This window comes from Callorhinchus milii, unplaced genomic scaffold (genome assembly GCF_018977255.1).
Source record: "Callorhinchus milii isolate IMCB2004 unplaced genomic scaffold, IMCB_Cmil_1.0 Scaffold16, whole genome shotgun sequence".
In the NCBI taxonomy this organism is placed as follows: Eukaryota; Metazoa; Chordata; class Chondrichthyes; order Chimaeriformes; family Callorhinchidae; genus Callorhinchus; species Callorhinchus milii.
In genome coordinates this window covers 9156117-9169875 of record NW_024704757.1, presented here as the reverse complement: position 1 = coordinate 9169875, position 13759 = coordinate 9156117, and the positions used below count along the sequence as shown (strand labels likewise).

The 13759-nt window shown below is 41.0% G+C and overlaps 1 protein-coding gene across 1 annotated transcript in view; it reads left to right on the top strand.

Annotated features, from left to right (window-relative positions):
• LOC103178848 (otoancorin) overlaps window positions 1–13759 on the top strand; it is a 32417-nt gene extending 18658 nt beyond the window's left edge. The window contains 8 exon segments of the mRNA XM_042341167.1: window positions 576–763; window positions 1761–1916; window positions 4782–4924; window positions 5735–5871; window positions 6643–6740; window positions 7202–7376; window positions 8667–8753; window positions 13532–13759. Of these exon segments, the coding sequence (XP_042197101.1) occupies window positions 576–763; window positions 1761–1916; window positions 4782–4924; window positions 5735–5871; window positions 6643–6740; window positions 7202–7376; window positions 8667–8737 (968 nt within the window). The 3' untranslated portion in view covers window positions 8738–8753; window positions 13532–13759.

Sequence of the window (13759 nt, the reverse complement as noted above, 5' to 3'; positions counted from 1 at the left end):
GGCGTCATGGGTCACCTATAAACAATGGTCACTTGGGTGACATTTCAGTTGGCTCTTGGTGTCCGTGAAACAGTACCCATCATTAATCCACAGGAGTGAAGAAGAAAATTGGAAAAAAAAGGGTCCTTTTGTATAATAGTGGAGTCCTGTAGCTCAGTGGTTAGAGCACTCGCTTTGCAAGCGAGAGACCTGAGTTCAATTCCAGGCAGAGGGCGAAACCTTGGGCAAGTTTCCTTACTCCACACAGAGCCTAATAATAATGCCTCCAAAACCAAAAACAATAATAAATTGGTCATTTTCAATCTACGACTGTTTGTGGGACATTGCTGTGCGCAATTGGCTGCCGCGTTCGCCCACAAATATACAGTCAATTCACTTTACAGTGTGTCCTGTGAAGCGCTTTGGGACATCCTCCCGACGTGAAAAGCGCTATATCAAAGATGCAAGGCTTATTATTATTATTATATTGTATATTAAATTGAAAGTGAATAGGATAGACCTGGAATGCAGTGCATGTTGTATGATGATGTTATACAATTCTATATGTTATATCGAAACATCTGCTTTCTCGACAGAGTGCAGTGGTGTTACAGCACCCTCTTTTGACCATATACTAAAACTGGGTGACGCCAATGCTTATTGGTCAGCCCAACAGCTACAGTGCATGACCATTGGAGCCTTCACACAAAGCGTGGAGGTGCTCGGAGGGCTGAGCGTGCTTAACTTAACCCAGCTCGCAGCTCTGAAGGACAAGGCAAAGACGGTATGTTTTACAAGACACAGAAACTTCTCGTGGTTTCCGATAGAGCCTATAGGTTTCCTATATAGTCCCTGTGTCCCGACACTCTGGAACTCTGTGAAAATAATACTAATAATCCTTGAATTTGATATAGTGCCTCATCATGTTGCTGAGACGTCTCAAGGCACTTCACAGAATATATTGGAGCGACTGTATTTTGCGGGTGAAACGAGGCAGCCAATTGCCCACAAATGACAAAAAAAAATCCCTTCTCTTCCTGCTTTCAAAACCCTTCATGAAACTTAACATTTGTTTGTCATCTTTGTCAACTTGTTCTCAAGCTATAAATGATTCTAAATTCATCAAACAGTCATCTTCAAAAGGATAGCAAAGTCGAGAGGATTTTATAGATTGTAACCTTCTGTGACACACAATTTGCTTCTGGCTCTTATGATAATGCTATCAGACTGCGATAGTATAAGGCCGATGTAACATGTTGTGGTCAGGTAAACTCACATGAGTTGTATCAGTTGGGACCATAACATTTAATATAACTTATGCAGAGTACGAGTTATGGAAAACTTGCCTAAGTCATATCATATATATATCATATTTCTATATCATATCATATATATATCATATATGACTTATGTAAAGTTATGTATAATTTGGATTTTGTACGAGTAACACATAAGACATTCGCAAGTACTGTACTGGCTGGTTACATTAAGGCAAGGTTTCTGTATTATATATTTTCCCCACATATTAAAACTATGATAGACCATTCTTTCCATATAGGATAGCAAAATTCTGTGTAATCTTACGTTGTAAGACCATGAAGCATTCGGGGGTCCTAACTTATTCTATTTGGGTTGGAGTGATAGTATTCACATTCTCTTTAAGGTCACCTTTATTACTGTTCTGGATTACTGAAACCAATAGTGCCATCTTCTGGCATGTGATGAGATGGATGGGGACAAGCTATTTCACATCATGAAGCTGAAACCTTTGTTATTACCAGATGTGGGGTCCGGTATCAACCTGGAGGAGCTCCCAGGTAGTTGCACTCGGACGCATCGCATTGTCCTTAAATGAGGAAGAAATCAAAGCTCTGGATCTGAGCTCCATTGATACTGTGGCTGCCCTGAGTCAGCTGAGTGAATGGACACCTGCACAGGTAAGCAGCAGCTTTATTCAGCCCAACTTTACTTCAGGGTTCAGTGCACTTCCACAGTTGTCGTCTTTTCTTGTGTATAAATCCCTAAACTTTCCCTCCTTCCAACTCCTCTCTCCCAAGGCATGACTCCTCCTTCCGGACATCACAGCTGAGCCTGATCCACAGCGTTCCTCACCCAATATTCAAATAAAACAACTTGCCAATATAAAACACCCTTCAAGCAGGGTAGGGTTTCTGAGTGCAAACAAGCATATCTTCCAACAGGGAAGGGAAGTTCACTAAATAGCATTCAGGAGCGTAAACTGCAGCTGATTTTTTCCCTGCACCTTGATTGCCCAGGAACACCGAGACCAATTGTAATATAATAATAATAATAATAATCCTTGCATTTGATATAGCGCTTTTCACGGCTTCTCGACGTCTCAAAGCGCTTTGCAGAGTGGACTGTAAAGTGAATTGACCGTATAATTGCCTCAAAGATCAGCTAAATCAGCAAACATCAGGACTCAAACCTGTAACCTTACTTTCTAATGCTCGGTGCTGAAACAGGTCGTGCTATTACCGACTGGGCTAGGGGGTTGCTGCGATCTCTCAAACAGATACCTAGTACATATGACTTTTAAGTGCTTCGAGACGCTACCCTTTGTTTGCTTTGGCCATGGCTAAAGCCTTTCACTGTGAAATTTATGAGATTACATTAAAAAAATAGGAACTTGTGGTTGAGCACTGCAGTCCATCCGGCCAATATCAGTTATAGCTCAGTGGTTAAAGCAATCGCCTCGCAAGCGAGAGAACTGGATTCGATTTCCGTCAGGGTAAAACCTTGGGCAATTTTCGTTACTCCACACGTTTCATAATAATCCCTCAAGAAAAAAAATAATAATGAATTGGTCACTTCAATCCACGACTGTTTGTGGGACACTGCTGTGCGCAATTGGCTGCCGGTGTTTGGCCCCCCAAAAATACAGTCAATTCACTTTACAGTATATTGTGCGAAGCACTTAGAGACATTTAGAAGACACGAAAAGCGCTATATCAAATGCAAGGATTATTATAGGATTATTATTATTATAAATCCCTCTCCCCTATCTCACACATCTTTCAATACCCTTCGCGGTCAAAAATGTATGTAAGTTTCTCTTGAGGTTACCCACGGCGCACCTCCCTGAGCAAACAGTTCCTCTTGGTATTCTGAGCCACTTTGCCCAGTTCTGAACTGTTGTCTCCCAGAACCGTGGAGGTGAGGAAAGGGAGGGCAAAACATCTTAGCCCAGTGGTTAGCACGTTCGACTCACAAGTGAAAGGAACCGAGTTTGATTCCCGGGCAGGGCAAAACTTTAGGTAAGTTTCCTTACTCTACACGACTCTGTTTCCTAGCAGTAAGTTAGGAACCCGGTTGTTAGTCGATTGACAGATCACTTTCCGAGGGTAATAATCCCCCTAAAAAGACAAACAAAAATAAATTTGGTCACTTCAATCCACAAATGTTTGTGGGACACTGCTGTGCACATTTGGCTGCCGTGTTTCGACCAAAAAATACAAAGTCAATTCGGTTTACAGTATATGCTGTGAAGCGCTTTGAGACGTGTCAAAAATGTGATAAGGCACTATATCAAATGCAAGCATTATTATTATAGCCATTTCTACATAAATTCGCTGCACAGAAAGTGTCTATTCACCCTCCCCAGCAGGACCCCTTATTGTAAACCTTTTGACCACATTTTAAAGGGTTGTGAAGTGCAGCTTGCCTATACCCTCTAGATGTCTTCATTGGAAAATCTCATTCTAAAGCCACAATAAATACTGTAGATTGCTATTTTGCAATCAGCAAGTGAGAGGTCCCAGGTTCTGTCAGAAAGACAATGCATTTTTACTCTTTGAGACACTGAGGGAAGCTCTACTATTTTTACACTTATAATGAGAAACATTAGATTACTTAGATTAGCATTCATTCTGACCCAGAAGAACAGATGAAACTTTAAGATCCTCACTGCCATTCACTCACCACTATTTGCTAGTTTGAAAGTTACGGACGCTCCCTTATCACCTATTGATTTTATTAATGAGGTGTTACATCTATTGCAATGATGACTAATCTGAGACAACGTGGAACGCTGTCGTGTTCATTCTGCATTGGATAAAAAAGTGCAAAGTGGCAGTCTAAATATCTCACTTTATGATGTTTATAAACTGTGTGGGGAAACAGTTCTGGGCCACAGAATGGTTCTTTGTACTTACACAGGATCAGGGGCAGATAAGAGAGCTTCAATGAGACTCAGCTCTTAAACTTTGGTCAAGTCAATTTTTTGTTAGAATCAACATATAATTGAATCTAACCTGATAATTGATGATAAATCTAATTGAACTGCATTTCACATTTTCATCTTTTAGGTTCCGTCTGCCCTGTGATTCAGGTGTCTGTAAAGCATTGTAGTTATTCCAAAGAAACAAAATGTTTTCTCCTGGTTACCCAGTTACCTGGTTCATGTTCCTCTCCTAATTCAAATCGAACACCAAATTCATTTGAAACGCTTCCTCATCTCAATATTCTTTGTTGGATGTTGTTTATGCAGATTAGCTGCTGATTTGTATATTGTATAACATTCACTTATATTTCATTATACTTTGTAAGCCCATTTGGGATATTTATCTTTATGAAAGGTGCTGTATAAATCCAAGCTATGTTTTAAATTATTATTGCTATTGATAATAATAAATAAATTAGTGGAACTGAGTTCCTGAAGTTGAGATGAAAGGGCTGACTATATAGTACACAATAAGGACTATGGACTCCCTTCCACAGTCTCCCAATCTTTTTAAAAAATGTCACTTATTTAAAAGGCCGCTGTGTTTTTGTTTTCTCAGGCTCGGGGCTTGCTGGAAGGTTTCCTTCATGATTCTGGGCAGAGCGTTGGTGCTCTGAAGGGTTCGGACTTGGTCGGGTTGGGGGTAGGCCTGTGTGAAATGAACGGTGAACAGATCAGCTCCCTTAGTGCTGCAGCTTACAGGTATTCAAACAGCGCTTCAGGACTGTGCACAAGGCACAGTAGGGAAGGGCTGTGTGTCTCAGCTTGTCAGAGATTCTTCCTCTGTTACACCTTTCCATTCTGGTATTTTGACACGCATCAATTTTCATAGATGTCATTGTCTAGAATGGAAGCGAGCCAATGACCAAGTGTGTCTATCAGTGAAACTGTCGGTGTTCTTTGCATTATTCTTATCCTGTGAGTCAGTGGTGTGTCATAAATAGGTATTATTAATTGGTGGCCAAATTTTCAACAGCTGTTCTTCACTCTGGAACTCTCTTCCCAAATCTTTCTATCACACATTCTTGGTCTCTGCTTTTAAGACCCCTCAGAAAACTTACCTCTTTGACTTGCCTTCAGTTAATTCTCTCCTATCCACCTTGCTTCCCACCTTGTCCTGATTTGTCGTGCTCTCCATTCCCCCATCGGTGGCTGCACTTTCAGCTACTACCCCCTTGAAATTCTGGAACACTTTCCCTCAATCCTCCGCCTTGCACCATCCTTCTCCCATCTTCAGATCAGCTTTGAAGACCTTCTTCTTCGACCGGGCCTATGGTCATCTTCCCCCGGTTTGGTGACGTGCTCCACCACTGTCAAATGTTCTGTTACACTACCTTACGTGAGCAGCGCTATATAAATACAAGTTGTTGTTGCTCAAGTTTTCAATCTATCTCAAAAAATTCTTTGAGGTGTCCCCCTATGTGAAATACACTCTATAAGTGGAACTTGTAGTTGTTGGAGATTTCCAAATATTCGTGCATTATGGGCTGACTCTTGCACTGCTCTGTCCAGTGCTGCAGCTGCCAGGATTGGTGAGATCTCTTGCAGAGCCGAGGTGTTACGGGAACTGTGGAAAAAAGCAAGAAGTGTTTACGGAAATGGGGGTGAATCGTATAACTTTTTTCTCCAAGAAGTTGGAACAGTGGCAGGTCAGTGATTTGGTAACTGGTTTCAAAATTCAGAGAAATTGGATTGGGTGGCAGTTCTATCACAAAGATTTTTAACATTAGCTATCTATTGTTGTGTTTGTGGTGGGAATATATTGGAAAAGTCATCCATGTTTGCTATTGGCACATTAAAGACCCCATAACCCCAGAATGGACGGAAAGAGATCCTCCCAACACAGAAAGAGATGGAAAGGATGTTTAGCAATTCATGAACGTTTAAGCTCCCCAATCATAAACAGTGAGTTTTTCAAGGGCTCCTGACATGTATGATTGGCGGATCGCTTTTCTGGGAGAAATAAAAAATAATAATAATTTGGTCACTCAATCCACAACTGTATGCGGGACACTGCTGTGCACAATTGGCTGTCACGTTTTGCCCACAAAATGCACAGTCAATTCACTTTACAGTGTATTCTGTGAAGCTCTTTAAGACCTCTCAACGACGTGATAAGCACTATATCAAATGCAAGGATTATTATTATTATTATGAAGGTGAAAGTAAGCTTGAATAGGGAGTGACTAATGCAGGATGGATCAGGAATTGAATCTGGGTTTTTGCTGCTCTGTAGCACTTAGTTGTAACTCTGCAGTGATGTTATGTATAAAGTTGGTGTCGAGATTAAATACTGTGCAAACTGCTGATCCCACTCAGTGAATATTGCACTTCCAGGAAACTGCTTGCTCAGTGTCTCCGTGTCTCACCCAGATGAGTTGCCGAGTGAGAAATGCTTACTGTAACCTTCCTTTCCACAGCTGGGATAAGTGGAGAAGAGCTGAAGGAACTGAATGAGAATCTGATGCCGTACTTTCACCCCAAAGCAATCGCGGCTCTACCAAGCCACACATTTACAGTAAGTACAGGAGGACTGTGCTGCTCGGTGTAAAGCGTGGAGCTTACAATGTGATCACCATGAAGGGGTCTGTCAGTGGGTGTAATACACAGGCTTATAGTGATGGTTAACTGAAGGATAGTCATGCAGGAAAGTTATCACTGCAGTATTCAGAGATCCCTGGTGGTAGGTGGTCTTATGGAGACGTTGGGTGGGCACTGGTGGGTTGTACATTGGGGGGGGAGGTTCCTTCGAGCTGCGCCCCTTGAGAAGGAAAAAGGAGTCCAATGCCTTCGGGAGAAGAGGGGAGAAAACAGGAGGAGATAAACCGTCAGGACACAAGGGTAATTCCAGATGCAAATTAAAGTCCCGGTTACTCTTAGTAACAAAATAAACTTGTGAGTTCAATCACACAGATAACTAGGGATTTTCTAATCTTCTTGGGAGGAGGATTCAGGATATGCTGGTTTGCCTTTTGTCAGGAGCTTTCTCCTGAACAGTTGGGAAACCTCGGAGTGGAAAATGCAGCTGCAGTTACAGCATCACAGCGACAAACACTGAACGCAGAGCAGATGCGCAGCCTGCAATCAGTGATCGATGGGATTGAGCCCGGCATATTACCTCCCACACCTCCCTCTGCTTTCCAGTCCACAAATAGTGAGTATAATCCCACAGTCCCTCCATCTTGCCCCCTCCCTCGCCACCTTCAAGTACCCTCCTCTTCGACCGTGCTTTTGATCTCCCTGCTTCCCTCCCTGGCCTCCCCCTCCCCCACCTCAACCCGTAACTCTATCTGTTTAGCGCCTTGAGACGTCCTCCCGATGTGAAAGGCGCTATACAAATGTAATTTTGTTGTTGTTGTTGTATAACGTTTGTGTGCGTGCGTTTGTGTGTGTGGAGAACAACTGGTGAATAATGTGTTTCCATGTTGATATTGGGAATTCCTCACTATAAAAGATCTAATGGTAAGATATCTCCAGCCCCACATCCAAGTCCTGGTTTGTGCTGAATAAGCTCATCTCAACTGGGAGGAACATATGGATGGGTCAACATTGTAACAAGTGCAATATTGCCCTGTATAATGGACAGAGAACTCAGCTTGCCCTTGCCCAAGGTGTTGGAGGCTGCAGGAAACACTGTTTACTTGCTTCCTGTATCCTGGCCAACAATTCTCCAGACAAGCTTAATAACTCACCTACTCTCTGTTTATGAGACGTTGCTGTTCACACACTGGCTATAGCCTTCGCCCACAAATACAGTCACTACCATTGTTCATTCTCACATTGTTGATACCATTGTTCATTCTCACACAATCGCCCACTGGGATGAGGTACCAGGAACTATTCAGGCTCAAGCAGTTTTCCTTAGCAGGAGTAACTCACTGTTGAAGAGGAAGAAAGAAGCATCTTGATTATCACACATGTATCGCCCACAAATATACAGTCAATTCACTTAACAGCATATTCTGTGAAGCGCTTTGAGACATCTGGAAGATGTGATAAGGTGCTTTATCAAATGCAAGGATTATTATTATTATTACTGACAATGAGATTGGAATAGCAAGACGATATCGGTCATGACAGATCTGGCTAAGCTCTGAGAAGTGTAAAAAAAGACACAGGCTTATCTAAATCCACTTAAGCATCCTGTGCCAAGCTATAAATAACATTGTGCGCTGGAAGACAACTCTCCTAGTGTGTTGTGATACTGTTTAAGACTCAACGTTAGCTACTGTCGATGATTTAGAACAATAAGTCAGGCAAGGTTCGGCTCCTAATGGCTATCACGTGAGCTCCTGCTACAGCACAGAGGATGGAGTATTGACTATGATGCCAAATGGCCAACATTTGCTGTCTGTACATAAAGACTGTGGACTTGGGGGTTTATACTTATATTGAATCGATCATTTTGCTGCAGTTTTCACATTCCCTTTCTTATTCCTAACAGGAGTGGCTTTCAACGGCGGAAATGTTTTCTTACTTTGGACCGCTTGCATTATACACTACATCACTGACTGAGGAGAAGCCTTGTGAGGTGATCCAGAGCTCTGCTGTATAGCACTATTGTACATTGTATTCTTTTAGTGTTAGGCAAAGTTGTAAATGAAATCAATGCCGCTTCTCACTAAGTGGAGTCAATTTCAGATGTAATGTTCTTGTTCTGTTCAAAGCACTTACCTAACAGAATGCAAAATTGTCCATTTACAATAATAATAATCTTTGCCTTTGATTTAGTGCTTTTTCATGTCTTTGAGATGTCTCAAAACGCTTCACAGAATATACTGTAAAAGTGAATTGACTGTATATTTGTGGGCGAAACGCGGCAGCCAATTGCGCACAGCAGTGTCCCACAAACAGGCGTGGATTGAGCGACCAAATTATTATTGNTTTTTTTCTTGAGGGATTATTATCAGGCGTGTGGAGTAAGGAAATCTGCTCACGGTTTTACCCTGCTGGGAATTGAACCCAGGTCTCTCACTTGCGAAGCGAGTGCTCTAACTACTGGAGCTACAGGACTCCACTATTTTTCATTGATTTTCATTTTGACACAATTACAATTCTTATCCACCACCCAGCCAAGTATTGTAATTTTAAGCCAAATGCAATAAATCAGAGGAACTTTCCACAGATTTTGAATTTGACATGTTATAGCCAGCGCCAACTTTCATTGTGAGATTCCAAAAGGAGAACAGCCATTTGGGTGAGGTGACAGAGCCAAAGCATGTTAGTTCTTTGACTCTGAAGCATTTTCTAGTGGGTAATGTGCATTTGATTGTAGAAATAAAAGCTTGAGACATGCAATGTTCCTGGGATCACTTAGTTACGCACACAATCAGTAACAGTAGTCCAGGCAGTAACATCAAAAATGGGTCAGTTATATTGGAGTAATTGCCTTGAGTTTACTGAGTGGCTTTGAGCCCAAAGGTTTGTACTTTGTTAACTTGGAGCCAATCCATCAATTCTTGGACCACTGGGTGGGATATTGTTGGCTCCATGGTTCACTTGTAATAGATTTCCTCACTTTGCCATATATACACGTCAATTACGCAAACCAATTGTGCAAACCATTTCCTTTGGTTGAAAAATCGGTGATGAGAGGGCATCGTCTCAGGATTGTTAGCAGAAATATTAGGGGAAAGGTCAGAAGGAATTCTTCACATAGGGCGTTGTTAGGGGTTTGGAATTCATAGCCACAAATGGCTATTGAGGCTGGATCAATAGATTTGTTCAAAAGGGAATAGGATAAATACGTGAGCAGTAAAAGAAATTAAGGTTTATTGGAAAAAGGGCTGAAATGTCGGATTAATTTAAAAAAAGGGGTGATTTGGGAGGGGGCGGGGGGGGAATGATAGCGATGACACAGACATGATGGACCAAATGACCTCTTCTAAGTTCTAGACTTTCTAAGTTCTAGGTTTCTGCGTGAAAAATATGTGTGTATTGTACACCATGGGTAAACCGTGGGGTACAGATTCTTTGGGTCTACATTTACTCTTATTTACTTAGCATTTCAGAGGATCCAGAGTTTGACAAATTCTTCAATGCTGCCTTAATTTGAAGCTGTTTGTAAGTTTTTTTGCTGCCTTCCAAGATGAGATTGAATTCCACATTTTGCCAAATTCTGCACATTTTGAAATGCTAAGCAAACAGAGTAAATTTAGACCCAGATGGAATTTAAGCCTCGCATGTAATGCAGAGGTAATTGCAACGGACCTTAATTTTATAATTAACCAACAAATTCCATCTGAGATAAAAGGATGCAGGAGGCAGTAGTTGAAAACACCAATTGCCACCATGTGTTCAGGGGTTTCTGAAAGCCACAATCAGCCTCTAGGCAAAACATTGTTAAATTGTAGAGTTAAAAGAGACTACTAAGGATTCCCGCGTCTCCTCACCATAATAATAATAATTATAATCTTTGCATTTGATATAGCGCCTTATCACGTCATTGAGACATCTCAAATGCTTCACAGAATATATTGTAAAGTGGATTGACTGTGTATTTTGTGGGCAAAATTGTGGGCAAAATGCTGTAACCAATTGTGCACAGAAATGTCCTATAAATAGTCGTCCATAGAAAACTCAGGCTAAAAACTCATCTACAAGGTTTGATGCTGAACACCATAGCAAAAGTAAGAGCCGCAAACCACCCAACTTTAGTAAGAAATAGTTTCACAATTAGCTTTGTTTATCTGTGGATAAAGTCAGACGGTAGTAAATTGTCCCATTACCTCCTTTCGATTATTTCCTGACTATTAATTATTTTTTAATAACTCTGTGCTAACTCTGCTAACTCTGTGACCATTGTACCTTTGTTCCACTGAAAATATTCCAATGAGCGGTATTAACTGATTGCTTGCCAAATACTTTTATATCCAATAATAATAATAATAATCCTTGTATTTGATATAACGCCTTATCACATCTTCTAGACGTCTCAAAGCGCTTCACAGAATACACTGTAAAGTGAATTGACTGTATACTTTGTGGGTGAAACATGGCAGCCAAGGGAGACACAGCAGTGTCCCACAAACAGTCGTGGATTGAAGTGACCAATTTATTATTTTTTTAAGGAATTATTATCTCCAGAAAAGTGATCTCCCATACAACTATCTTACTTACTGCTAGGTAAACAGGTGTGTGGAGTAAAGAAACTTGCCCAACATTTCGCCCTGCTGAAGTTCATGAGAAATCAGCTAATTTGACTGGTATCACTTCCCCTTGAATAATGGTTCCAACATGTACGGTGAAGATTATCTTATGTTGTGGTTATAGAGCTGGGAACATCATTGTGGGAGTTGGAGAGTTTTATAGGAAACCTGTTCCCATAGTGAGGAGGATAGTAATTTCATATGATTTGTTTTTTTATTGAATTCTGATGCACAGGGATGCAGAATTAAACAGACTGGATGGAATCTGTATTCTCTATATCGCACTTATAACCAACCATACTGTCTTCTGAGTTCCAAATATGCTTTACTACACAATCTTTTTCTTCTTCATATTCTCCTTCTGTTGAAATCAATATCGTCTCCAACTCTAACTCATACTTTACTAAAATTTCAAGACTGAAGACTCCTGATATCCTCTGACTTCCCTTCCTCATACATTCTACAGGATGTGGCTTGGTTTGTCTATCCACCGCTCCCCTCCCACACACACACACACCGCATACATGCACAGCTGCTAATAAGCATGAGATCAACTGATGCTCCTAACACATGTTGTCCAGATCGACCACTTGGGCGAGGTACCGGAGGTCGACTGGTGCCATGCAACTAATGTCAACATGAGTCACTGCCTTCAGAGGAGGCAGAAGGTAAAATAATTGAGCAAAAGCAAAGAATTCCCATTTGTGTTAACATAACAAACAATAATAAAACCTCTCCCTTCGTGCACAAACGTTTTAATAGAACTCATGCTATCTATCGTCCACGCACCTCACTCTGATATCTAATCTTGGTTGAATCCCAGATAGGTGCATCAATGTGTGTCAGCCTGGCTCAACGATAACACTCTCATCTCTGAATCAGAAGGTTGTGGCTTCAAGTCCCGCATTGAGCTTGAACCCACAGTCTAAGCTGATGCTCCAATGTAGTGCTGGGAGTGTGTTGCATTGTTGAAGGTGTCGTCCTTCGAATGAGATGTTAAAACTGAGGTCCTTTCTGTCACATGGACATTAAAGATCCCATGCAATATTTGAAAAGAGAAGGGAGTTTCTTCCAGTGTCTTGGTCAACAATCCCCCCGAATAAAACTTGTCATTCACTTTATGGCTGTTTGTGGAACACTGCTGTGTGTAAACTGACTGCCTTGTTTTGCCCACAAAGTACACAGTTAAAACCACTTTACAGGAATCCTGTCACGTGTTTTAAGATGTCTTGATGACGTGATAGGGCACGATATCAAATGCACGGATTATTATTATATTATTGTTCTAGCGATGTGATCCTGTAATATTAAACATAATGTAGGGGGCAGAAATCTTCAAATTTGTTAAATGATTTGTTAAATCCATAGTTTATCAGTGATAAAAATGTTCTATGGATGTGCCTGCTCTGCGTGTATTGTTCACACTGACAACATTGCAGAAATTTGAATGTAGAATGCAATAAGGGACACTTTCTTCCTTGCCTCAATTCATATAAGGAAGCACCTCTCTTCCTCTCCTTGCAACAATCCATTTGAGATTAGTAATTTCATGCTTGGTAAAGTTTCAACTGACAATGATGGTTCTCTGATTCTTTACCTTGTGGCCATTCTTCGTTTGAGCTAAAACAATGAACACAATGTGACCAGTCTAGCTCAATCATGTGCTTAAATGGCATCATCTGCTTCTAGCTATCTGTTAGTTTGACGACGCAAGATGAGAATAGAAGGAACACATGAGTAGTCAGAGATAATCTTCACATTAAAGATTTCATGGCACTATTGGAAAAGAGAAGAGAATTTATCCGGATGTCCAGGCCAATAATCACCCCAAATAAAATTGGTATTCACTTCATTGCTGTTTATGGGGCACTGCTTTGTGCCGTGTTTGCCAACAAAATACATAGTCACTACCCTTTACGGTGAATTCTGTTAAGTGATTTGACATGTTTTGATAACATGATTAAGTGCATTGAGACATTCTCCTGAAAGGCTCTATATAAATACAATTTATTGTATTGTATATAACAAATGTAAGGATTATGACTAAGAGGAAGAGTGTTGGCAAAATTGCTTTCTGTTTGATACCCTTAATGTTAAAGGTAAGATTGCTGGGTTGGGAATAATGGAAACCAGAGTTGTATCTTCTTATTCTGTGGCACAGATTCGTTGAAGGACTGCTGTAGTGCCTTGCGACCTCATAGACCACTCAAGCTTCCATCTCCATCTTCAACGAAGATGATTACAGTTCAAAGAGTTTATACTGACACTGAAGAGGAAAGTCCTTCTTAACATACCTGGGGCCAAGAACAACAAATTGCAATTTAGATAGTGCTCTTTGTTGTAGGTTAATGTCTCGGAGAGCTTCACAATGATGAGGTCAGATGCCAAA